Raw genomic sequence first — 27,967 nt, forward strand, 5'->3', positions numbered from 1 at the left:
AGTTCTAATTCAGAAAGTTGAACTGTTTTTTGCTGAGAAGTTGAACTGTTGATGCTTCTTAGGTTGAGTACTAAAATTTAACACACAAAAGCTAACAGTAATAGTGCCTGAATTGTTGGCCTTCGTGCTTTTTTTAAACTTAATAGAGGCCATTAAAAAGAGTGCGTAGAGTATTGAAAATCCAATTAAAGTGTTGTCAATTCAAGCAAATCAATCCCAGGGGCCAGGTGGGAGCTGAAGTGAAGTTGCAATTATAACAATCAATTTTTTCTTACCACCTTCCACCGGTCTGCTCAACGTAATATCCCGTTTAATTAAACCTTCTAGCGAAGTGGCCAATGGGAGTTAGACGCCAGGTCCAACTCGCCTTAAAAGTTTTCTAAGGACTTAAAAATTGTGCCAAAAAAAATTTATAATCGTAGAATGTTATTTTCTTAAAAAAAGAAGGGTTTGGATAACGAGTCCACTTGAGATATTATTTAACAGTTTAATTTAGGAAAATATTGATATTATTTTTATAGAAAATAAAAAAGCGTCAAATCATCTCCTTGTTAGAAGAGAATTAGTGACAGAACTTGCAATTTTTTTTGAGTAGCCCAGCTAAATATATCATTTAAAAAATTAAATCTAAAGAGTAACACGCGTGCACGCACGCGCGCATAAACATATATATATATATATATAATAAATTTATTTATTGCTTATACATGCATAAACTTAGAATATGGGTAAATGGAATGTTTAAAATTTTGATATAACCTATGATATTTTCTTATGTAAACAAAAATATTTACATCAAATAAGTCTTATTTTCCTTAAAAAAATGTTTTTTTTTTAATTTTCACAAAAAATAAGTCTAATAAAAATAAAATATAATTAATGATGTACATATAGTATACACTAAAAAAACTTTAATTTAATGAGCTATGTATAGCATAAAAGTATTTAGAGAGAATAAAAAAAACATTTGTCAACTGTGTAAATGTATTATATTTTTTTTATAAAAAGCTAGTGAGTTATTATTAAAATGAGAAATACTAACGAATGCCCTTAGGTTATTATTTAATAATCTATTTAAATAAAGTTTTTATTAGGAAAGAAAGAAAAACAATTAATTTTTAATAATTTTTTTCATTTTCTATAAAAGTGATGTCAAAATTTTTCTAAAATGAATTATTAACTAATACCTAATTAAGGGCATTCATTTGCATGACCCTATTAAAATTTATGTTAATTTTTTTTTTCTTTTTTTACAAAACCTGAAGAGATCATTAAAGGAAGATATCAATGCTTACATACAACTTTATAGAGATCATTAAATAGCTAGAGTAGTGCAAACCCAATTGAAACGTTGTCAATTCAAGCAAATTCAATCAGAAAGATATGGGATATGATAATATTTATTACCAAATTCATCAAAAAACACAATATTTATTATCAAATCCCATCAGTCTGCACAACATAATAGCTGAGTTTAATTAGCTACCTACTACCTTTTTTTCTTTCTCCCGTTTCTTTAGGTTTGGATTTTGTTGCGAAGTGATCAATCCGCCAATGCCATGTGTCCAACCAGAGCTAGTAATAATACTCGCAGCGTTAATTAAAATTTGGTAAAAGTTAATAGGTACAAGACATTAGTTTATGGAATATTTTAAGAATTTTTATTTATGAGAAAAAAATAACAGATATTTTTTTTATATTTTTTATGAAAATGGTATTAAAATTTGTCTAAAATTATCTATTACTAAATGCCTTAAGAGCTTATGTTAACTAAACATAGGGTTACTACATTAACCTTTCCAATTAATTTCAAATACATGGTTGTATTGAATTTAAATGATAACATTATTTTGATCCTTATATTTTGAGGTTAGTCAATTTAGTAATGCCTACGTCTTGGTCACACACATCTTAACAATAATCGAGTTTAATTACTAACGACTTAACCTTTTTTTCTTCCTCCACTTTAGGTTTGGATTTTGTAGCAAAGTACCCAATCTGTCAATGCCACGTATCCAAGCAAGGCTAGTAAATAATACCAGCAAGGTTAATTAAAAGGGATAATTACAATAAACCCACTTGTAGTATGACCCATTTTCACTTTGCCACTTTGCCTACTCGTAGTTCAATCATTTACACTTTGCCCACTTGAGGTTAGTTCTGTTAGCCTTCCGTAACCTACCTCTCCGTTTGTCATTAGAAAAACACATTTTTAGGCAAAAACAAATATAACAAGAATAAAAAAGTTAGAGTTTTTTATTGCTGAAGAACTTCTGGGAGAATAAATTGGAGGAATACAAATGAAATATAAATAAAAAAATCCAATAGCTCATTAGACCTTCTTTGGTTGTGCGTATTGGCGTGAATCGAAGTGGCTTTTTGTGGATCAAAGGGCTTGCTCGTGGTTGTGCTTGCTCGTGGATCGGAGTGGTTATCACTCGTGGTTGTGCTTGCTCGTGGATAAAAGTGGGTTTCGGCATTGGGGCGTATTGACGTGTTGGGTTTCAGGTTGTTTTGGGTTTGTTTTGTGGTGGCTGTGGGTTTGTGTTGGTGGTGGCGGTGTGGATCGGAGGAAGGGGAAGGTTATGTTGGTGTATCGGCGTGGTGGGTTTCGGGTTGCTGTGGGTTGTTTTGTGGTGGCTGTGGGTTTGTGTTGGTGGTGGCGGCTTGGATCGGAGGAAGGGGAAGGTTGTGTTGGTGGTGGCTATTGGTGGGGCGTTGGGATTTTTTTATTTATTATTTTTTTCTCCCTCTTCATCTCTATCTCTCTGACTTCTCTCTCTCTCTTCAAACCCAACCCACTCACGGCATAACCCACAATCCACCATCAACCAAAAACGACATTGTCGTCATCTCTATCTCTCTAGCTTCTCCCTCTCTTCAAACCCAACCCACTCACGGTATCACCCACAATCCACCATCAACCAAAAACGGCGCCGTCGTAGTCGGTGGCTCCAGCGAAAATTTCAATTTCAATTTCAATTTCAATTTCAATTTCGTTCCTCTCTGTCGAGTTCAAAGATTGCATTATGGGCAAGATGGATTGATTGGCTCAAGACTGTTCATACCAAAAGCAAGTGTGTTCTTGAATCCAAGCTACAAAACCCCCCTCTTTGATCTATTTGTTTGAGTTTTTTTTTTTTTTGTTATTTTTTGTTTTTAGAGGAGAGAGACATAAAAGTAAAGGTAAAATACATTTTTACCCCTAATTTTAACAGAGGTGGGTAACGGATTGAAGTTTAGGTGGGCAAAGTATAAATGATTGAACGACGGGTAGACAAAGTGAAAACGGACCATACTACAAGTGGGTTTACTATAATTATCCCTAATTAAAACATAGGGTTACTACATTTGGCTTCCCAATTAATTCAAATGTTCCATTAAAAATATTTAATTTCAAATGCAGGCCTATATTGAATTTATTTGCCCTTAGAAAAAAAAATTGTGTTTCGTAATTCGTATGTGCTTTAATTTGATTAGAAAATCTACATTAGGAAAAAGTCAAAAACATAGACACATGATCTTTGATGTAGTATATTAGAACTATAGGACTTTTTTTTTTTCTTTTTTAGAATGAAGATTGCTACTTATATTGAAAATCAGCCGGGATCAGCAAATTGTATAGAACTATATGACTTCATTTGGCAAAGCAAGGACCATTACAATGATAACAACATAATTTTAGCTATATATATATATATAAATAAATAAAATCAAAGTGTTTGGCTTATGTTTAGTGGAGCTTAAAGTTAACAATCTTCAACAAGTCCACAAATGACGAGATAAATGAATTCAATTAACTAGCATGCCACTAGGAATCCTATAAATCACATTCAAGAACTAACAGCCGTAAATTGTAACATCAAAAATAAGTTGTAATACCAAAAAAAAAAGTTTTTGATAATATGATTTTAAGTGGGTGGTATTTTTGTAATTAAACCCAAGCCCCACCCCTAGCCATTTTATGCCTCACATTGTCTTCTCTGCTCTCATTTTCTTCAGCCGTCCTTTCCTCCATGGCTTTAAAAACCGGAACAATTAAAGAATCGGAAAAGAGATCGGTTCTCGATTTTGACCAAACTGATTCTATGATCGATTCTTGGTTGAACTAGCTGATCCTGTCTTTAAAACACTAATCCCTCCCCTCTTCTATCTCATGCCCCTTTCACTCATCACCCTCCCTCATGACTAAATCTTCAAGCGTTCATATCTTCTTGCCCATTTCTTTTACCTTCTCTAGTCAAGACCTCCATGTTAGTGAGGAGTTCTCTTCGTTAAGCCAAAAACCCCATAAGATTAGAGAGGTAGGTAGAGGAGTGCATATAGATAAATACAACTAAGAGAGGGAATAAGAAGACAAGTAGTGGAAAGGGAAGTGGGAAGTTTTTTTGTTTTTATTTTTTGTGAATTTATAGTTTTGACCTATTATATTTTAGGAATAAGCATAAATTAATTCAATTAGCTGGTATTTTTGAAAGTAAAAAAAAAAAAAAAAAAAGGTAATAACTAACTTAAAATTTTATTTTTTTTAAGATCTGAATCCTCTTAATATATGAAGATAGACAATATATAGAGATAAGTAATGTTATAACGTGTATTTAAAAAATTTAAACAAACTTGCTCATCAATAAAAATCATATATAAACTAATAATTTCTTGGTTATTTATATTCATAGCATCCCACATCCTTGATGCTCTAATCTTCTTCTTTTTTAGGGTGAGTTGATACTCTAATCTTGATTTTTTGAATTGTCTTTCTTGTTAGAAAGCTATTTAACAATTTCATCAAAAAAAAAAAAACTTGTTTAAGAAAACTGTATCATGTCATCTTTTAAGTTTTTGACCCTTGCCTGTGTAAAACTGTAGATCATTCAATAGGAAGTTTGGTTTAGTTTATTTTCTACGCTGGGAAGAAATGCATAACATTTATCTGTAACATTGAAATAATTATGCAGATCATGTGTTTAAATGATATCGATATTAATCGACTAAGAAACTATTGGATGAGTTCAATATAAAATAGATCTGTATTTGAACAGTAAGGTTATATATGCAATAATGATAGATAACTTCAAGAAATTAGTACCCACTATACAGCAACAAAAAAAAAAAAAATTTATTACCACTGGTGCCACATTAAATCTGTGAGAAAAGAAAATACCACAATATTATACCATAACAATTGTAATTCTGGGCTTAAGCTTAACAGATAATTAGATATTAAAAGATTTTAGGGGAAAAAAATCAAAAGTAAGCTAATTGGGATGAAATATCATGTATTTTGTAAGACTGAAGGAAGTAAATTAAAGACACTGTAATAATTTAAATTAATATTGGGAAGTAGATATCAAGATATGAACAAAGTACAAGGTTAAAAGACTTTTTAAAAGTACATCGTGTAAGAGCATTAACAGTATGTGATAATGCAACTAATAAAACTTTATTTTAAAAAAACCGAAAGCATTATTAAGAACTTCCTTACATAACTCCTAATGCAGAATGCTTTGCACATAGTTTGTATCAAATTCATTAAATATCTTTATATTTGTTTTCTTATTAATAACAAAAAAAAAATAGTCATTTTTTTAATGGAAAAAAAATAACTGAGTTGTAAACATATTTCAATAAGTAGTGGCAGAAGTAACTGAAAACGTTATTGTAAGAAATACATGATACCAACCTCATCACACATGCTCCGCACTTGCAATGATGCTCTTTTTTTATTTTGAGTTTAATGTAATTTTTCAATTTGAATTTATCTATCGTTAGTGAGATTATACAGGATGAAACTTTTAAGAAACTAAAATTTAAGATTTGAAATTAAGTAAAATGTTGGGTTTAGTGTGTGTTAGTTTTGAGGAAAAAATGTATCAAACATGCGTGAGAACTACCTATGATTTATTGTGAAAATGTTCTGGACGTAACACTTCTTTATTTAAATAGAGTGTGTTATTTTTTAGGAAAAATAATTTCTAGTAGTTTTTTTTTTAATTTTGTTGAATTACAATTTTAACCATATTTTTTTATTTTTAAAAAATAAGAATTATCTAATTAGATTAGTGGTATTTTTGATATTTTTCGAAATCATAACTAACTTTCTAAATCTTCTTAATATATAGAGATAAATTTGTTTTACCTTGCACCACCAACGACTTAAATAAGTTTGATTGGATAGATTTGGTGTTTAAAAATTTCTTTATTAATTTTTTGATTCAAGTTATTTCAATCTTTGAAAGCAACACTTGATTTTAACTCTAATTCTCTTTTATTGAACTTATTTTTTTAAGCAAATTACAATTTACCCACTTGTAATTTGAAATTTAACATTTTAGATTTTACTCACCTAGGATTAGCTTGGTTATATTTCTGTAATCCACCTCTATTAAAAATAATGCTTAATATGTAATTTTATTCCACTTTTATGTCTCTTTCCTTCAAAAACAAAAACAAAAAAATACAAGATCAAATAAGAAAAAAAAGAATCCAACGAAACAATTGCATAATGTAATTTCAAACCACAAGTAATCAACTTAAATTTCAACCAAACAATTCATAGCTAATTTGTAATTTGCCTTTTTTTTTTTTGGTTTAAATCTGCCAATGAAACTTCCAAATTGTGCGAAACCAAACGCAGTAGAAGAATACGTTATCAGTGGAGTCTGTAAATTATATATATATATAATTTATTGTAGCAGCAAATTTCTCATTTGGTGGGCCTCATAAAAAATAGTAGTACATACTTTTACTTGCATAGAATTGATACCAAAGCCCATCTCACCGTAACAATTCAAAAAATTTGAAAAAAAAAAAATTGGGCCACCACAAAACCCTAAAAGAAGGGCTTTAAAATTTTGTATCCAAACGCTAAAAACCTATCATCTTGACTTTTACACCCAAATGTGCACATTGCAGCCGTTGCGTCCCAAAAACCGAAGGAAGCAACAGCCAAACCTTCGCTCTCTCCAATCTTACTTCCACTCTTCAAGCCGGTCACAAGATATTGTTTTTAAGAGCTTTGGCTAAATGGTTTGGTTCTGGATAGTCTAAAATCGCTTAGCAGCTGACCAAGCTGGTTGGTTCAAGTATTCCCATGTAGTAATTTGCGTCTAATATTAAGCTTTCTAAAAAATATTTCAACCCCTTTTGTTCTCTCTTGTCTTAAAACGCTGTTACGGGTGTGTTTGTGTTTGTATAAGCTATTGTAAAATGGTGTTTTGAGTTTAAAATGAGTGATCATAGGAGGTGGAGTTGCTGTTGCGAAACGGGGTATTGGGATTTAAAAACGCTCATGGATCCCAAAAGTGAATATTTACAATTGTGCATTGCCAACATATTAATGGAGAGATATAGGAACCCAATTTATCATTTTTTTTTTTTTTTGGAGAAAGAAGACACTAAGGATGGGTTTGGATTCGGTGGTTACGTTTTGCGTTTGCCCATTTCGCATTTTCAGCTTTTTTTTTTTTTTTTTTTTCCAAGCCGTAGTTGTTGACCAAGTCTTCTGTCAGTGCATTCGTGCACGGTTCATGGACCCACAAATTTTACTTTCAATTTTTAGTTTTCAATAATAAGTTTTATCCAAACAGAGCCTAAATTTCATTAAGAAAAATCAGCCATGATCGGCGAGAAGTACATCAGACAAGTGTAGAGCATCCTCCGTCTACACCGAAAAATCTCTATCATCTCTAGTATGTTTAGTTAGATTATGCACTACACTATTACCCGAACCGCGAATATGAGAAAATGAAACACAGCTGCCTGCCACCATCATGGACTTAGCCGAGGTGAGGATGTAGGGCGAGAGCGACATCTCATCCGAGTTCAGAGTGTTTATCACGTTGACTGAGTCTCCTCCAAATGAAATGAGGTGAATCCAAGGTCCTGTGCAAAAGATACGGCTCTTGCTGCCACCATTGCTTCGGCTATATCTGGTGAGAAAGGGAGAGTAGCTTGTTCCGAGAGGGAGGCGATGGCTTGTCCCTTACTGTCTCTGATGATCACTCCCAGGCCAGCTTTCCCAATGTCTTTGAATAACGCTCCGTCAAAATTTACTTTAACACTTCCTTCAGGTGGAGGAGACCATCTGACCCGAACTGAAGCGCTGCTTCTGATATGCTGTGGAACTTTTGAAACAGCTTGTTGGAAGTCAGCAAGAGCTTGAGATGCGGCTGGGAGTACCTGTGATAGTGGATACCCTTTCGGTGATGTTCGAAACTGGTTTCGACGATGCCAAATAGTCTACGTTACCGATGCCATTAACTCTAAATTCTTCTGCTCCTCATGTGCGTAAGTGATCACTTCTCGGATAGATGGGAAAACTTTTGACTGTCTGAAAGTGAATGAAGGAACGGAGTCCCAAACCGGTGTGAGCTGAGTGCATCCCCATATTGCATGATATATACTTTCTGTCTCCACCTTACAGAGTTCACAAATATCTTCGGTCAAAATGTGCCGTCGACGTAGATTATATTTGACAGGGAGAGCATTCTGACAAGCTCGCCAAAGGAAGTTGCGGACTTTATTTGGTACTAACAGACCCCAAATCGTTATCCACACACCATTGTCGAGGGAGGTATGCGTTACTGGTTGGCTTAGTTACTGATCAGTGGCAAGGAACTTTGACCCCAATTTCACCGTTTAAGTACCTGATGGAGTAAAGGGCCAGACCACTATATCTTCTACAATATTAGGACATAAAGGGATACTTGATATCATCTCTACCTCTTGGGGTATGAACAACCCGTGCAGTAGGTTCCTGTCCCATTTGTGTGTGACTGGATCAATGAGTTCAGAGACCCTCATGTTCTCAAAGCCTGGCACCATTTGGGACCTGATCCGAGGATGTGCTGGGGAAGGCAGCCTTGCATCATTCCACACACTTATGGCATCTCCACATCCCACTCTCCACCTGACACCTTTCAAAGATAAATCCCGCCCCTTTAAAATACTTTGCCATGCATAGGAGCCTGTGCTTGAGTTTGGAGCTTCTAATATGGAGCATTGAGGAAAAAATCTCGCTTTGAAAACTCCATAGAATAAAGAGTTTTTGTGGTAAAGTAATCTCCATGCCTGGTTAGCCAATAATGCATCATTGAAATTTGCTAGGTCTTTAAAACTCATACTGCCCTTTGATTTGGGTTGACAAAGAGTGTCCCATTTGACCCAATGTACTTTTCTTTGATTGTCTTTTTGCTCCCACCAGAATTTTCTCATGAGACTCTTTATATCTATACAAAGGCCCAAGGGAAGTTTAAACCAACTCATTGTGTATGTTGGGATTGCTTGAACCACTGCCTTAATAAGGATTTCCCTACCCACCTGAGACAAAAATTTCTCCTTCCAACCCTGAAATTTTTTCCACACTCTCTCCTTTGTGAAGTTGAAACTGGCCTTCTTATGTCTTCCTATCAAAGATGGTAGTCCCAAATATTTCTCATATTGTACAATCTATGGTATATCCAAGGCAACTTTGATGTGGTTCTTGACTTTCTCAGAGGTGGATTTGTTGAAGAAGATGGTAGTTTTGTTTTTATTGATTTGTTGACCCGAACATTTGCCATATATATCAAGGATATTCATAATCTGCTGACATTCCTGGATTGTGGCCCTACTAAACAATAGGCTATCGTTTGCAAAAAGAAGACGGATTAGTTTGAGGCTAGTTCTGCAAAGAGAATAACTCCTAATATCACCCTGTGCTGCTGCCTTGCTAATGAGGCCGTGTAAACCCTTAGTGCACAACAAAAAGAGGAATGGTGAGAGTGGGTCTCCTTGGCGGATACCTCTGAAAGGTTTAATCATCCCTTTAGGTTCCCCATTGACAAGAATAGAGTAGGAAACTGTCCTAACACACATCATCAACAAATTAATTCATCGTTCAGTAAAACCCAAACGTCTCATAACTGATTCAAGATATGACCACCCCACCCTATCATAGGCTTTGCTCATGTTTAATTTAATTGTCATGTACTCTCCAAAAAATTTTTTGGAGAGATATATTTGCAATGTGATTTTCTTCTAATTTTATTGTGTGTGTGTGTGTTTTTTTTTCTATATATGATTAGAAAACTTTCAGTATGTGAAAATTTATGGGCAATATGTAATACAAATAATGGTGGGTTTTGGGTAACATAGAATTACACTGCTTTGGAATTGTCTAGTGTTGTAATTTGGGTCTGTGAGTGTATGCATTACTCTCTAATGGCATTATTATTATTTGGGTCTTCAGTGAATTTGGTGGTAACTGTAAGTAGTGATTATGGTTAGATGATACAACATTTCATGGGGTTATGTGTATATCTATAGTGGCGCCAACTTTTTACTTTTTTCTTGGAAATGTGATAGATGAAGCAGAAGCTAGTTTGTAACTACAATTATCAGTTGAAATGAAATTAGAATTGTAATAATGAAGTATAGTATTAAGGAAAGATTTTTTTTTTTTTTGAATGCATCTAGTGACTTTTTGACACCAAAATTTTGAGATTAAGGCTTGTCTATTGTTTGTTGCTGTATTGCTTGACCTTTTACCACTCTCCACAGAACTCATTTGTTGTGAATTCTGTGTTCACTGGGTTGTTCTCTACCTGTACTGGTTTTTATTTTATATTTTTATTTATTTATTTTGTTTCTAAGAATGCTTAGTTGTCTCATTTAATCACTCCATGGCTTATGCAGGATCTTAATCTTAGTAAGCCAGGAGTAAGGAAACCTCCCAAAAGGCCTAAATTTGAAGTTCCTTCCGAGGTGGATCTGAAAAGGGCAGAATTGAAGGTAAGCATATATGGTTTTGTGCATTCCCTCTTATATGAGGAATACAAAATTACATTATAAAAAGACTTGCATTCTTTTTAATTATGGAAGTGGGATTGCTATTGTTGTACGGTGGTTGGTCCAATCAGATTCCATGCTCATTGCTAAATTGAAATGCTTATTTCAGAAGTCTTTATATGAGAGGACTTCACCATCATTGTCAATTTTCACCTGGAATCTATGTATTCCTTAGGTTGTTTCTGTTCCTTTTTGTTTATATTTTGTGTCTACATCTTTACTGGAATGATAAAATTGTAGTGTTTGTGATTTCTTGAGTATTTATTATGTAAGACCTGGCCCATCTGTATATAAATCATTGAATTGGGGAGATGCTGAGATGGTGCATTTCATTGTCGGAGTATTTTTAACTGGTTTTTTTTTTTTGGTAAAATTAATAATTGAATATTAAAATGGGACATTATGGAGATCAGACATACTTAGTGGTCATTTGTAGCATGCAGCTTCCTTGACCTTTTTCATGACTCATGACTAGACTTAATAATCAGTAAGTCTTGTTCCTTAGGTAGCTCACTAGGATGCCTTAGACCTTTATGAAGGTAGGGCAGAAGTATTACTGCCAGCAGTAATATGTGTTTATGTTTATATCAATTGAAACTGTCTTAAGAGTCTTGGAAGCTTCAATGATGAGATAGTTCATTAATTTAAATTTGTGAAAATGGTGCTTCCAGCTTTTGCCTATTGAGATTTTTTATTTTAGGAAGTATGTTGCTTGATATTACCCTTTTTCTATTATGCAGTTCCTTTCAAGGTGCTTTGTATGCAGGGGCGGAGCTGCTTAATGGCCCCCCCAAAATTTTTAAAATTTCCCTTAAGAGTATATAAAAAAAAAAGACATGGGCCCTCCAAGAATTAAATCCGGCCCCCCCAAATTATTTTCAACAACCAGTCCAATACAACTTTAAATAAAACAAAAATATTTGTCCACATCCAACCCAGCCGGCCAGCCCAAAATCCTCAATCATACAAAATTCTTTTCCTCTAAACTAAAGGCACTTCCAGCCCAGCCCAACCCCAAGTCTGAAACCCCTAATCCTAATCAAACAAAACAAACTCTTCAGTCATCACCTCACGCTTCTGCCTAAATTCCTAGTCTTCACGTAGTCATGCCTCTGCGCTCTGCTTGACGACCTCAGTTTGTGCTGCCTGAATTCCCAGTCCTCACATCATGTGGTCACACCTCTCCGGCTCACCATGACACTATAGCTCCACTAGCCGCTGACCTGACCTAACCTTCATCGTTTAGCCTCAAATCCTAAAGGTATCTCATTCAGTCATTCTCATCTCAGTTCTCTCTCTTTTTCTCTATAATTGAACTAAATACTAAATAGCATAATAGAAATATCAAGTATGTGTATGTGATATCTTTTCCCAGTAAAGCAATTTACATTTATTTGACTTTATCTTTTTGTGCTTATTGTTATTGGATTCTTAATTCTTGACCCACTGACTCTATGACTCAACCTTTTTGGCTTTTGTGTTGTTTGTTTCTTGAAATGGTCCGGGTGGGGTGAGGGCCATGAGAATGTGTAAGAATGAATTTTATATGATCATTTATTATATCTCTCTTCCAAGTTAGTTTATCATTTTTTGAATTGATTTTTTTTTTTTTTGGGATTGAAATTAGGTGCCAAATAATGAGCAAATGACAAACAATTAATGCATTTTTTAAGAAAAAGTTGTATGTCATTCAAAACTTAGGTAATCTGTAGAAACAAATGTTGATACTTCAATGTCTGATGAGCGTCCCTTTAAATGTTCAAAAATTCAATCTAAAGAGATAGACCATAATTCAAGATCACATAAATAAATATATGAATTCCCTATCAACGAACAAGATGAAATTCAACCTGCTTATCACATAACATGTCCATATCTACCTAAAAACATAGAGTATCCATACAAAGGACCGAAAAATTATTGTCGTAGTTTTCAATTTTCATGGTTTGAATCACATGAAAATTGGTTGAATTATATTTTAGTATCTCACCTACAACCCAGCCCCCCCAAGTAACTATTCCTGGCTACACCCCTATTTGTATGTTTTTGTCCATAAATTATAGGGCTCATGATGCCTTTGCAACTGTTCAGCTAAATATCTATTAGATGTTTTGTAAACGTTCCTAAATATGTAGTAGATGTTTGCTAAAACTTCCTTGTCCAAATTTTCAGTAGACACCATTTCAAAAGAACCTCATTTTTTGGGAAGATGGGTTTTGTATCAATTTATTTCATTTGAACTCATCTTTAGGAGAGACAAATTTCAAGTGAATTAAATTTTATTTTATCTCGTTTTTAGGAAATTCAAATTCTAAACTCGTTTTGAGGAAAGACAAGTTTAGGACTTATGAACTTGTCTTTACAATAGACGATTTCAACTTGGAGAGCACAAAAGAACATTATATGCATGAGGTTTTTATTTTTAATTAATTTATTTATATATTATTAATCAGAATTTATTGATAAAGAAAACGAGAACTCTATGTTCACGATGGTGAACGCAAAGTATCATAAACAATTACAATCAAATAAAAAAGAGAAACTAATAGAATGCTGGAAATAAAAAATGGTAGTAAAGTGTGCAATTATTTGGTTGAGCAAATTCCAGATTTTATGTGTGAAGAGAGCACAAAAGAACATTATATGCATGCAATGGGTCTTTAATTTATTATGTTATATGGTCATATTGAATTGGACATGGTTGCCAGTAATCATTAGGACATTTGTGAGTTTGACAGTTACATATGATGTACTTGTGTGTGTTTGGATAAGGTTTATTTTCACTTTAAAGCCTCAAATTTTCTAGTATATAGCTTATTTTTAAGCAAATAAAAAGCCAATGAAAATATATTATCTCAAACAGAGCCGTGTGCGTGCAAGACTGACATCTTGATGGAATATTTACTTCTGGTGATATTTAGGAAGGCTGTGAGTTTTTTTCCTGAAGTGTGTTTCTCTGCTTCGTGTGTTTCTTTTATTGATTTTATTTCTTTATGTTTGTAATTCTTTGATCAAGTAACGCACCCCGTCCACATGATGTCTCTTCTATTTTTACTAAAATATCTATTACTAATCAAATCAAAATATTTGTATTTCTTTTAAACTCAAAAGGATAACTATGATTCTTATGTTTGAGGTTTTCTTCAGGTTATTGTCATAGTAAATTTGAAATTATATTGGTTGCATTGACATTTCGGGTTGAATGTTTTGAGATCACTTCAAAGGTCTTAAGCTTGTAAGAGAACTTTGTCCTGTTCTAAGTCTGTGTATCTGCATGTGGAGCTTTAGATAAATATACTGCAAGTCTGCAACTCTAGTTTTTTCACAAGTTGAATTATAGGCTACCTTGTGAGTTCTCTTAGAATTTCAATATTTTTTAGTTTACAATTAATGTTTGTCTTAGTTACTAAATATTTTACGAAGGCGATGGATCAAGATGAGAAATAATTTATGATTAACCCTGAATATAAAATTACTGTTCCATGATATAAAACATTCTGTGTACGAGGCTTGCACAGCTGCGCCTATTTTTTGTTCTTTTTTTCAATAGCTTTACTATAAAAAAGAGGTTCCATGATATAATTCCTTGACTAAATTATGTTTCAGTTTGCTGTAAATATTCCAAAGCAAGAGATCTTTTGGCAGTTAGTACATCATTTAAATTGCATTTTGTTTGGTTTTGCAGAAGCAGGATTTTTCTTGTCAGAGATGAGTTTAACATCGCAAAATATTTCCCCCCAAAAGTAAAGCTAAAAAGACTAAAAGGGAGGATACCAATGACCTCTCCTCTATGCAAGGGAATGAAGATGCACAAAATGAATATTTGGATGTTTCAAGGATGAATAAGAAAAAGAAAAGGAAAAACACAATGAGGAGAATGAAAAGCTAGTAATTGAGCAAGAAAGAGAAATGAAGAAGCTTGAAAACTCTTTGTTTGGATCTCAATATTCCCCTGTTGAGTTCGGGAAGGAAGACAAGGAAGGGATTCAAGACAAGCTTGAGAAAGGTTCTGCTTTATTCATAATGGATCGTTCTGCAAATAGCATGCTCTCTGTTCATCAATAGGATGCAGAATTATTAGAAATAACTAAATAAGCAATGACGAGCTAGAAACTAAGCAAAGAAAACCAGTCTGGGTGGATGAGGAAGAGGATAAAACCAACATAAATATTGCTAAAGTTAACAGATTAAGGAAGTTGAGAAAGGAAGAGGATGAGAGTTTGATTTCAGGTTCAGAGGAAGGAAGAGGATGAGAGTTTGATTTCGGGTTCAGACTACGTGTTGAGATTGAGGGCTCAGCATATTAAGCTGAACCCTGGCACAGAGTGGGCCCAATTTGATTCAAGGTGAAGGAATGATACATCTTCTGATGACGTATCATCTGATGAAGAAAATGGGGCAGTACTGGCCCATAATTACAAGAATGTTGAAGCTGTTGTAGATATCCTTCAAACAAATGAAAACCTTGTTGTGAGGAGTAGCACTAAGTTGAGGATTGGATCGAAGGCTTAGATTTTTTCAGATTGACGGCAAATGAAATACCAAGATACAAAGTATCTTCCTTGATGATTGCCCCATTCAAACGGCATCTTTCTTGCCTGATGGGTCTCAGGTTAGTTATTGTAGCAGGAAGGAGAAAGTTCTTCTATAGCTTTGATTTAGTGAAAGCAAAAGTTGATAAAATTGGTCCCGTGGTTGGCAGGGAGGAGAAAAGCCTGGAAGTGTTTTTGAGGTTTCCACTGATTCAAGTACAATTGCCTTTGTGGGAAATGAAGGTTATATCTTGCTGGTTTCTACCAAAACAAAGGAACTGATCGGGACTCTAAAGATGAATGGAACAGCTCGTTCTTTAGCTTTTGCTGATGATGGTCAGCAATTATTGAGCTCTGGTGGTGATGGCCAGGTCTACCATTGGGACTTGAGAACAAGGGCTTGCTTCCATAAGGCTGTCGATGCAGGTTGCATAAACGGTACAAGTCTTTCAACTTCCCCAAATGGAAAATTGTCTGCAGCTGGTTCAGACAGTGGGATTGTGAATGTTTACAACAGAGAAGAGTTCTTAGGGGGTAAGAGAAAGCCTACCAAGGCCATAGAAAATCTAACCACCAAAGTGGACTTTCTGAAATTTAACAATGATGCTCAAATATTGGCTATTTCATCTAGCATGAAGAAGAACAGCTTAAAGTTGATACACGTTCCATCATTTACAGTATTCTCAAACTGGCCTCCCCTCAAGAAGTCCCTACAATATCCACTATGTTTGGATTTCAGTCCCGGTGGTGGTTTCATGGCCATGGGAAATGCTGGTGGAAAAGTTTTGTTACACAAGCAGCATCATTACAATCATGCTTAAAAAGGAATGTGACCTTTCAATAAAAGAAATACTGCTTTTATTGAAAATCTTACAGGTCAAGAACAAACAACAAAGGGAGACATCCAACATCTTACTCCTGTCTGGCCTTACCAAGAAGATTGGCAATTGTTGTGTTAGTTGAAATTTCCAAAAAGTTGATTTGAGGAAGAAGAGGTGCTGCCTTGATAGGTAAATCAAAGGAAGGAAGCCAACTCTTCAGAAAGCATTTCTCACAACATTCCAAGATCCTAAGAAAACAATGTTTGTTGCAATCCGTGAGGTGCTTCTCTACACAGCTCAAAGAGTAGTGATCCTAACTAATAGCAAGGAAATCCAACTTTTTTGGAGGTCTAAGAATCACTGGCCTTAGTGGATTGAAACCTTATCAAAAGATATATATATATATATATATATATATATATATATATATATCCGTGAGGTGCTTCTCTACACAGCTCAAAGAGTAGTGATCCTAACTAATAGCAAGGAAATCCAACTTTTTTGGAGGTCTAAGAATCACTGGCCTTTGTGGATTGAAACCTTATTAAAAGATATATATATATATATATATATATATATATATATATATATATAATATTATTAAGCAATACTCTATGCTAGTTGTTTTTTTGAGAACTTTAGACTCTGTATTAGCTGAAAGCAGGAAACTTGCTAATTTGATCGCAAAACAGACTCCAAATTTTGTAATGTGATGTAATCTCTGTCTGGTATCAAAATGACTTTACATTCTTATATGATTTCCTTCTACCTAAGATGATACTATTAAACATAAATTAAACTTCAATTCCCTTAAAGCATAAAGAAGCAAACATCATTACCAACTTTTGTCCAGCAACAACTCTCTGCTACATGCTTTCTAATTAATCTATGAAAAATCAAAGTTAATAGGAGACGCATTTCTAAAACCCAATAAGACGTTCAACTGAAAGCTTACCATACCACCCTTACTAATGTATGATGGTTGCATGATAATCATGAAAAGCATTAGTAGTCATCAATTCTTGCTTCTTCTCAAGAGCCTTATATTCTTGGTTCTTCACAAGAGCCTTAGCTTTTAGCCTTCTCTGATTGGTAGACATGCCTACACCACCATCTTTCACAGGATATTAGTCACGTGATAAAGACACATCATCCAGATTGCAATCAGATTCAGGTTTAACAAACGGGCTGCTTTTGCATTAAAATCGATTTCTTCCAACCCCATGAGCTGATCCTGAAATGACATGAAAATATGAAGTCATGCACATGAAATTAATAGTAAACAGGCTTACGGAATCAAGCAGTTCCTTACCATTCAACAGGGGGCAATCAATATCATTAGCAGCCCGGAAAATGGCAACTTTAAAAGCAACTTCAACACCATTAATTAGCTCAAAGATACAAACATCACCTACTTTCAAGTTATTGTCTCGTGCAAATTTCTTCCAACCCTCCTGAAACTTGGCTTTTGTTTGTGCTTTGTAAAAACTAAACTTAACAGAACAAGTTCCCCCATTAAAATACCGAAGGATGACAAATTCACCACTCATCTTCCTCATGTATTTTTTCGCAAAGCTGGATGGTATACTCTATAAAAGATAAAAAAACGAAAAGGGTAATAAGGAAGATTTCTCCATTTCAGCCAACAAATAAAGGAAAAAAGGCTTTTGGTTTTGCTTACAAAGGAAGAACCAGTTTGTATCTTTGTTCTCATGCTAATGTATGTCATCTAAAAGTGAAGTTAACAAATGTTTGAGCCTGCACATTTTTGAACTAGAAGCTTACCAATGAATCCCCAGGGTAAACATATGATGGCTGTATGACAACCATGAAAAAAGGATTCTTAGATTCAAAAGCTCTAACTCTCTGAAGAGCTCTATCTTTCTCACTGGCAGACAATGTCCTCTCAATAACCTCAGATTTTGGGCATCTCTTTGTAGCCCCACTGTATTCTTCTGCTGAAAAATGAGCTTCAGTTAGGGACTATAAAAAACATGACACTGCTATTACTATACTTAACGGTCGTTCACATCTGCTATTTCACAATAATCCACTAGTAATATGGGAATGTTCACATTTTAAGCACATAGAGTGGATGTGAAATAGTAGATGTGTGAGAATCAAAACCCCTAAACAAAAGTGTAAGATTCAAACCTTTAGATTCTCGCCTAGTAAAAGATACCCCTGCATTCATTTTCGATTTCTCTAACACTGACCCTTTAGATTTAGTGAGTTCAAGTCTAAAATGTGTATCCCCTGCTTGCAAAACAGAACTTCTTGGATTGGTTTTTGCCCTCTTATGAGGTAGAGGACATGGTAATGGTGATTTCTCCCTTGTTTTTCGGCTTGGAATAAAGCCATCCATGATTTCAACAGAGTTATCAATATCATCCCTCTCAATGTCTTCCATCCTGAGAATGTTGTGTTGGTCATCTAAAGGATAGTCAATTTCTGTTGCAGTAGCATCAAATATGAGTACATAAAAGTGAGAATTTCCTTCATATCTGAGAACTAGAAAGTGCCCCGGGGCTAGAGCATGAAACCTTGCAAATTCGCACCAACCATGTTGAAACCAAACCTCCCCGTCACGTTTTGTCATCTTGACTTTCCATTTTGTACCATTTGGAATCGTAAGAAATGCCATATTTGACAGATCAACTCCATATTTGCTTATAAACTTTTTTGGAATCCGCTGTAAAAAGAATCTCCATAACATAAATGCAGGCTTTTTAAATAAACACATGCAATCAATCAAGCTCTATTCTCCTTGTGCAGCCAGTACCATTACAGAAAAAATGGATTTAGTCTTTCTTTTATATTAGTACTTTAATAATAATTCAAAGAAGATACTTAGAAAAAAATTTGAAGTGGCATTTCAAGGGGGGAAAATGGTTTACAGAGTAGGGAAAATTGAAAAAAAATTGAAGAAGTAAAGAAAAAAGGGGACAAAAACCATATAGACAGTCCCAGATAGTGTTAATCTGGTGATACAGCAACAGAGTAAACGACCTGCAGCCTGCCTAAGGAGTTGAGTCACGTACACGACATGTAGTTCAGTGAGGGATGATTAGTGTCAATTCTGTTAGGAATGAGAGGCCACGTGTCCTGTATTAATTGGTGCTTAGAAAATTTGTTAGTCTGTGAGTATTTCCCGCAAAGTTACTTAGAGTTTGTTAGGGAAAATCCTCATGTATAAATACATCAAAGCTTGTAATCTTATAGTGTGAATAATGATACAATTCAATAGCATATTGAACTCAGATATTTTCTCTCAAGAATAGCTTTTTTTTCACCAGAAAGATGTAAAAAAATAAAATAAAAACTCATGGGATATTTTGTTCCACTATATATAAAAACTCCAAAAATCCAAGGCTACAGCCATAACCTATGCGCATTACAAAAGGGCAGAATTAAGTCCTATTTGCTTGTACTGTTTTCTTCTACTATTCTTGTTGTGCAGTCAAAGAAGGATTAAGACTTTTTTATTTTATTTTATTTTATATTATTGCCATTATTATTGTTAAAAGAATATAATGACTGAATAAAAAGAACTGAAGTGTTATGTGAAAAAAAAAAGAAAAAAAAAAAATCCAATACATGTTTACCTAGTGGATTATAAAGACATTGAAAAAGTATACAGTCCGAAAAGAAGAAAAAAGAACTCATGGCCTAACTTGTTCCAATATACTACTCCTTAGTCAAAACAGTAACCTTACCTACGCATTACAAAATGAAAGTTTCCATGACTACATGCATGTTACATGCACCAAGTTCACGGATTTGCTTGGACTTGGTCAACAACAAATGTAATTTTTCAAGAATCACAAATAAATAAGACCAAGTGGACGTCGACGTTAATTAGCATATGATTTTCAGAGAGAAAGATAGAGATGAAAGTGTTCTTACTAGCTTTCCTTCTTGAAGAGTTTGAGGCATAACAATCTTGAAAAAGTGAGGGGCCTTTGTGGTAAGATCAGCAGGGCCATCCTCATTGTCTCTCCGCTGTTGAAAAGTCATAGTCCTAGTTCAGAAAGTCGAACTGTTTTTTGCTGAGAAGTTGAACTGTTGATGCTCCTTAGGTTGAGCACTAAAATTTGACACACAAAAGCTAACAGTAATAGTGCCTGAATGTTGGCCTTTGTGCTTTTTTTTTTCCTTTTTCTTTTTTTTAACTTTAATAGAGGCCATTAAAAAGAGTGCGTAGAGTATTGAAAATCCAATTAAAGCGTTGTCAATTCAAGCAAATCAATCCCAGGCGGGAGCTGAAGTGAAGTTGCAATTGTAATAATCAATATTTATTACCAACTTCCACCGGTCTGCTCAACGTAACATCCCGTTTAATTAAACCTTCTAGCGAAGTGGCCAATGGGACTTAGACGCCAGGTCCAACTTGTCTTGAAAAGTTTTCCAAGGACTTAAAAATTGTGCAAATAAGAAATTATAATTGTATAATGTTAATTTCCTTTTTAAAGAAAAAAAAAAAAAAAGATAAAAAAGAAAACCTAACTCATTTTTGTCTTCTTCTTTTTTTTTTGACTCTACAGTCTACTTAAAAAATGGATGTTGTAGATTCCTAAGAGCATCCACAGCAGTGGAGCTAAAATTTTAGCAATTTAGCTATACAAAAAGTTATTTTATCTATTTTATCTATACACTTTACAAAACATGCTACAGCAGTGCATCTATTTTAGCTTTCAACACAATAAAATAATATAAACATTACAATAAAATAATATTTCTATTACAATAAAATAATACAAACACAAAACAAAAAAACTCCACAAACCGATCCACCACCACTGCCAACCAACCAAGATCAAGAAAAAAACCATCAGCACAAATCACAAATCACACCAACAAACCCACACAAATCACAAATCCAGCCATAGCCACGCCACGAAATTCGCGGCGTTCTTGAATCCGATGAAGGCGGTGCCGATGGAGATCGACGGTGAGATGGAGGACTGGGCGAGATGGGTCGGCGGCATGAGACAGTGACGTGGGCGATGAGAATGAGGATCGGCGGTGAAATGGAGGACTGGGAGAGATGGGTCGGCGATGAAGATCGACGATCCAGAAGTTATCGGCGGCGAAGCTCGACGATCCAGAAGTTATTGGCGGCAAGGCTCGACGATCCAGAAGTTATCGGCGGCGAAGCTCGACGATCCAGAAGTTATCAGCGGCGAGGCTCGACGATCCAGACCTTATCGGCGGCGAAGCTCGACGGTCCAGACCTTATCGACGGCGTCGGCGTGGGTCTCAGCTGATCGGCGTGGGTCTCAGAGAGGGAAGAGAGAAGACGGCGTCAGCGGCGGAGTGACTGAAGAGAGAAGACGGCGGCGGTGGCGGTGAGCTCAGAGAGGGACTGTGAAGTGAAAGAGAAGGAGAGATTGAAATGGAGATGCTTTCCGGAGGAGTGTATGAAGAGAAAGAGGTCTGCGTGAAATGAAAAAGGGAAATGAGTGAAGTATTGTTTTTTCAATCACTGCCGAATAAAATATTACTTTTTTTTTATAACTTTCAGCTACAGTGCTCATGTATTGATAAATGAGCACTGTAGCGCAAAGCTAAAATTTTTTAGCTTTGCCTCCACTGCTGCATGTGGGTTTTTGTGGTTTGAGTGGAGCTAAAATAGCAATATAGCTATTTAGCTCCACTGCTGTGAATGCTGTTAGAAGAGAATTGGTGGCGGAACCTGAAATTTTTTTTGAGCAGCCAAGCTAAATACATCATTTAAAAAATTAAATCTAAAGAGTAACACACACACACACACACATATATATATATATATATATAATTGCTTATACATGCATGTTACTTGGAATGTTTAAAATTTTGATATAACCTGCGATATTTTCTGATGTAAACAAAAATTTTTACATCAAATAAGTTTTTCTTTTCCTTAAAAAAAATGTTTTTTTTTATTTTTACAAAAAATAAGTCTAATAAAAATAAAATATAATTGATGTACATATATTATACATTAAAAACACTTTAATTTAATTAGCTATGTATAACATAAAAGTAATTAGAGAGAATAAAAAAACATTTGTCAATTATGTAAATGTATTTTTTTATTTTTTATAAAAAGCTAGTGGGTTATTATTAAAATTTATGTTCAAAATTATTTTTTTTTTTACAAAACCTGAAGAGATCATAAAAGGAAGATATCAATGCTTGCATACAACTTCTAATTAAAGGGTGCGTATCGTTGGCCTTTGTGCTTTGTAGAGGTCATTAAATAGCTAGAGTAATGCAAATCCAATTGAAATTTTGTCAATTCAAGCAAATTCAATCAGAAAAATATGGGATATGATCAATATTTATTACCAAATTCATCAAAAAACACAATATTTATTATCAAATCCCATCAGTCTACGCAACATAATAGCCGAGTTTAATTAGCGACCTACTGCCTTTTTTCTTTATCCCGTTTCTTTAGGTTTGGATTTTGCAGTGAAGTGATCAATCCGCCAATACCACGTGTCCAACCAGAGCTAGTAATAATACTCGCAACGGAAATTAAGAGAGTGTTTGGTTTGTATTTTTAAATAACAATTTTTAATTTTTAAATAATATTATACGTATTTTAAAATATTTTTTCACTCATACGTATTTTCACAAATATTTTCAAAAAATAATTTTCAGTTTTTAAATACATGTATCAAACGGACCCTAAAATTTGATAAAAGTTTAAAGGTACAAGACATTAGTTTATAAAATATTTTAAGAATTTTTATTTTTGAGAAAAAAATAACATATATTTTTGATAATTTTTAATATTTCTCATAAAAGTGGTATTAAAATTTGTCTAAAATTATCTATTACTAAATGCCTTAAGAGCACATGTTAACTAAACATAGGGTGACTACATTAACCTTTCCAATTAATTTCAAATACATGACTGTGTTGAATTTACATGAAAATATTATTTTGATCCTTATATTTTGAGGTCAGTCAATTTAGTAATGTCTGCGTCTTGGTCACACACGACTTAACAATAACTGAGTTTTTTAAAAAAATTTGAGAAACAAGACTATAAGTAACCTGGGCTTTTATTCAATAGAAAACAAACCTCAATGAATGTCAAAAACTACAAGAGGGACAATGTCCTCAGGAAGGGAATTAATCCAGACTCGAGACTCTCTAAAATTCTTGGCTTTTTTGGCTAGTGCATCTGCTACAATGTTGCAGTTCCTAGTATTAAAAATAGATTCATAAGAAGAAATTGTAGCAACCTAGGTTCGAATATCCTCAACAATGTGGCCTTAAGTCAACTAATACGAAGTTTCTTGTGAGATAGCTTGAATCACTTGGAGAGAGTCACCTTCAAAAACAACATCTTGAATTCCTAGCTCCACTGCAAACTGCACCGCTCTACGACAAGCAAGGGCTTCTAACTCCACAATTGACTATGTTGCAAGAACTGACATGGATAATGCACCAATAGCCTTACCACGCCAGTCTCGAATGATCATGCCTATCCCTACTTCGTTGGAAGACTTGAAGACCACGACATCAAAGTTAGCTTTGAACTTGCTTTCATCTGGTGGCTACCATTGCTGAGGCGAAGGAGGGTTCGTGGCAGCTGGTGTCTAATCAAGGGTGTCCAGGAATTCTTGAAGATAGCTTCCAGCCAAAGAACTAATTCTGTTGATGGGCTAGACTGAAAGGTTGAGTCTTAGGGCATTGCGACGATTCCACAACATCCAGGTAATGGTGATGAAGATCTCAGACCTGTAATCTTCCTTGACCTGCATAAATCTGTCAAGAAGACCTTGGAAGCTTGTTGTGTGAGCATTAGCAAAGGGCTGAGACCAGGATAGTGGGCTCCAAAACAGCTCTAACTTCGTGCAAGACCAAAGGGCATGAAGGGTGTCCTTGGGCTGGGCTTGATAGGCACTGCATGCCTTAGTTGTGGTAATGTGTCTCTGGACCAAATTGGACAACGTGGGCAAGGCATCGTTACACACACGCCAAGCAAAGTGCTTGAGTTTATTTAGGACTCTAAGCTGCCACAAATTTCTCTAGAACAGCCTCTGATTCTTAGGCGAAGAGGTACCTGCATGGTTAGTAGAATTGCGAGAAATGAGAAGCTTGTAGGCACTCTTGGATGTGAACATACCCAAGGGAGTGAGGCTCCATATAATTCGATCAAGAGGGAGTCTTGTGCTTAGGGGCATGTCGCAAATGACAGAGGCTTCATAAGGGAGGAAGATCTGATTCACCAAGGTTGAATTCCATATTCTCAAGTCCGGATCAATTAGGGAATTCACCTTGGCTCCTGGTGTAACTGTGAGTAGTGGTGAGATGACCAATCTGTTTGCTTTAATTGGTAGCCACTTGTCCTCCCTTATTCTTACAGATTGCCCATTCCCAATCCTCCAAACCATCCCTTCCCAAATCACATCTCTAGCACCTATAATGCTCTTCTATGTGTAGGACCCCAAGGTAGAATCCTTAGCTTCAAGGATTGAACAATCCGGAAAAAAAAAAAAATGAGCTCTAAAAACTTTATGGCATAAAGAGTCTGGATTATTAATCATATGCCATATCTGCTTTGCCAACAAGGAATCGTTAAATTTTTCGATGTCTTTAAATCCCACCCCTCCCTTCTCCTTATCTTCACACAATCTCTCCCATTTAACCCAATGAACTTTTTTACTTTCCCCACTGTACCCCCACTAGAATTTTCGAATGAGAGTTTCCAATTCCTTTATCAAGCCTTTGGGTAGCTTGAAATAGCTCATAGTGTAGGTAGGAATCGCCTAGATGACAACTTTGATTAACACCTCTCTACTAGCTTGTGACAAGAGCTTCTCCTTCCAACCTTGTAATTTTCTCCAAACCCTTTCTTTGATGTAGACAAAGCTTTTTTTTTGGCACACCCCAACAAGGCTAGCAACCCCACATATTTTTCATATTGGTGGATAGCTGGCATACCTAAGAGTTGTTGAATCTGGTTTTGCATGTCTGGTTGGGTGTTGGTACTAAAGAAGATGTTTGTTTTTTCTTTATTTATTTTTTTCATAGATTGAGAGTAAATCAAGGACCCTCTGACATTCCTCCACTCTAGCCCGACAAAAGAGAACACTGTCATCTGCAAAAAATAAATGGGATACCAGTGGGCCATTTCTGCAAATAGATACACCTCTTATGTCACCATTATTTTCAATTTTTTTTTATCAAACCTTGCAAACCCATAGCACAAAGGAGAAACAAGTAGGATGATAGAGGGTCACCCTGTCTAAGTCCCCTTGTAGGTTTAATGTGACCCACAGGTTGGCCATTAAGGATGACTGAATAGGAAACAGTACTCATGCAGGATGATATAAGGGAGACCAACTTATTCGGGAAGCCTAAATGTTCCATAACTTTTACCAAAAAAACCCATTCCATCCAATCATAAGCCTTGCTCATATCCAATTTTAGAGCCATAAATCCCAATTTACTTGGGTTTTTCGTTTAAGGTAATGCAAGGTCTCAAATGCCATAAGTACATTATCAGTGATAAGTCTACTTGAGAGAAAAGCACTTTGAGAGTCATTAATCACATGGGTTAGGATTTTTTTCAAACAGTTGACCACCAATTTGGAAATTAATTTGTAAACAATGTTACGAAAATTAATTGGTCTAAATTCTGCTACTCTTTTCAGGTTTTTTACCTTGGGAATTAGGGCAATGAAAGTGGAATTAAGGGACTCATGGACCGTACCCGAATTTAAAGCATTAAGAACAATAGAGATAACATTCACTCCAACAATATGCCAATAAGTTTTATAAAGTATGGGAGACATACTGTCAGGCCCAGGTGTAGTGAGTGGGGCCATTTGTTTGAGGGCAAGGAGCACTTCATCAGCTTGGTAGTCACGGCTTAAGGAGGCACTCATTTTAGTTGTGATCACCGTTTGCAAGCCCATAAGGATTTCCTCAAATTGGTTGGGGTTGGATGAAGTAAACATGTTTTGGAAATAAGCTTCCACCACTCTCCCCAAATCTTCTTCCTCTTCAACCCATTGAGCGGCCTCATCTTCCAAGCCTAATATGAGATTGCGTTTATTTCTTTGGGTAGCTTTACAATGGAAATATCTGGTATTTCGATCACCTTCCTTCAGCCAAGCCATTTGGGAATGCTGCTTCCACATGCATTCTTCCTTGTTTTTCAGTTGCTCAATTTCAGTCCGAAGCAAGTGCACACGAGTAGGGTCTGAAACATACCCACCCAATTCCTCCACTACCTTCAACTCCTTCAACTTTTTGGCTAGGGAATTACAGACATGACCAAACGATGGACAATTCCAAGCTTGCAAACTATCTTGGACAGATCCAAGCTTATTGTTAACCCCCCCCCCCCCCCCCAAATCGTAGTTGCAAGCCTTGCCAGACCCCAAGAATCATGGATTACCTTTTTGCATGAATCATCCTTGACCCACATGACCTCAAATCTAAAAGGCCTTCCCCGCCTATAGAAACGTTTCAGCTCTGAATTTGTGCATAGGAATATTGGCTTGTGGTCGGAATGAAAAGCATCCAAGTGATGGATTCGGGAAGTAGGAAATCTCAATATCCACTCCACTGTAGCAACACCCCTATCTAAGTGGATCCATACATTGTGAGCCCCAGGTTTCCTATTGCACCAAGTAAAAGGGTAACCATTGAAACCCAAGTCCTTCAACCTACAGTCATCCAAGGCATCTCTAAATAATTGCATCTGTCTTTCGGGTTGATCATGCCAGCCAAGTTTCTCCTCACCCAACAAGATTTCGTTAAAATCACCCATACAAAGCCAAGGAAGAGAGAAGCAACTACTTAAAGCACGAAGCAAAGACCAAGAGTTTTCCCGAGTTTAATTACTAACCACTTAACCTTTTTTTCTTCCTCCACTTTGGGTTTGGATTTTGTAGCAAAGTACCCAATCTGTCAATGCCATGTATCCAAGCAAGGCTAGTAAATAATACCAGCAGGGGTAATTAAAACATAGGGTTACTACATTCGGCTTCCCAATTAATTCAAATGTTCCATTAAAAAAATTTTAATTTCAAATGCATGCCTATATTGAATTTATTTGCCCTTGGAAAAAACAAATTTGTGTTTCGTAATTCGTATGTACTTTAATTTGATTAGAAAATTTAATGTGGGTGCACGACATTAGGAAAAAGTCAAAAACCTAGACACGTGACCTTTGATGTAGTATATTAGAAATATAGGACTTCATTTGGCAAAGCAAGGACCCTTACAGTGATAACAACATAATTTTTGCATAAATCAAAGTGTTTGGCTTATGATTAGTGGAGCTTAAAGTTAACGATCTTCAACAAGTCCACAAATGACAAGATAAATAAATTCAATTAACTAGCACGTACGCCACTAGGAATCCTATAAATCACATTCAAGATCTAACGGCCATAAATTGTAACACCAAAAATAAGTTGTAATACCACCAAAAAAAAAGTTTTTGATAATATGATTTTAAGTGGGTGGTATTTTTGTAATTAAACCCAAGCCCCACCCTTAGCCATTTTATGTCTCACATTGTCTTCCCTGCTCTCATTCTCTTTAGCCGTCCCTCCCTCCCATGACTTTAAAAACTGGAACGATTAAAGAATCGAAAAAGAGATTGGTTCTCGATTTTGACCAAATTGATTATATGCTCGGTCCTTGGTTGAACAAGCTGATCCTCTCTTTAAAACACTAATCCCTCCCCTCTTCTATCTCATGCCCCTTTCACTCATCACCCTCCCTCATGACTAAATCTTCAAGCATACATATCCTCTTGCCCATTTCTTT

General features: G+C 35.3%; 2 protein-coding genes and 1 pseudogene across 2 annotated transcripts; 1 reads left to right on the forward strand and 2 right to left on the reverse strand.

The window, feature by feature from the left end:
• Positions 1 to 14,535: 14,535 nt before the first annotated feature.
• Positions 14,536 to 16,317, forward strand: LOC142607917 (U3 small nucleolar RNA-associated protein 18 homolog; annotated as a pseudogene).
• Positions 16,318 to 17,148: 831 nt separating this feature from the next.
• LOC142632667 (B3 domain-containing transcription factor VRN1-like) lies at positions 17,149 to 20,197 on the reverse strand. Its single transcript, XM_075807035.1, has 6 exons — positions 20,087 to 20,197; positions 18,335 to 18,872; positions 17,966 to 18,138; positions 17,473 to 17,769; positions 17,366 to 17,414; positions 17,149 to 17,282 (listed from the first exon to the last, which is right to left on the reverse strand). Exons 1-6 carry the CDS (start codon positions 20,195 to 20,197, stop codon positions 17,149 to 17,151), a joined length of 1,302 nt encoding a protein of 433 aa, XP_075663150.1.
• Positions 20,198 to 23,256: 3,059 nt separating this feature from the next.
• LOC142632674 (uncharacterized) lies at positions 23,257 to 26,960 on the reverse strand. Its single transcript, XM_075807041.1, has 4 exons — positions 26,567 to 26,960; positions 25,846 to 26,441; positions 23,465 to 23,592; positions 23,257 to 23,377 (listed from the first exon to the last, which is right to left on the reverse strand). Exons 1-4 carry the CDS (start codon positions 26,958 to 26,960, stop codon positions 23,257 to 23,259), a joined length of 1,239 nt encoding a protein of 412 aa, XP_075663156.1.
• Positions 26,961 to 27,967: the final 1,007 nt, after the last annotated feature.

The sequence above is a fragment of the Castanea sativa genome, chromosome 1, assembly GCF_040712315.1.
Source record: "Castanea sativa cultivar Marrone di Chiusa Pesio chromosome 1, ASM4071231v1".
In the NCBI taxonomy this organism is placed as follows: domain Eukaryota; kingdom Viridiplantae; phylum Streptophyta; class Magnoliopsida; order Fagales; family Fagaceae; genus Castanea; species Castanea sativa.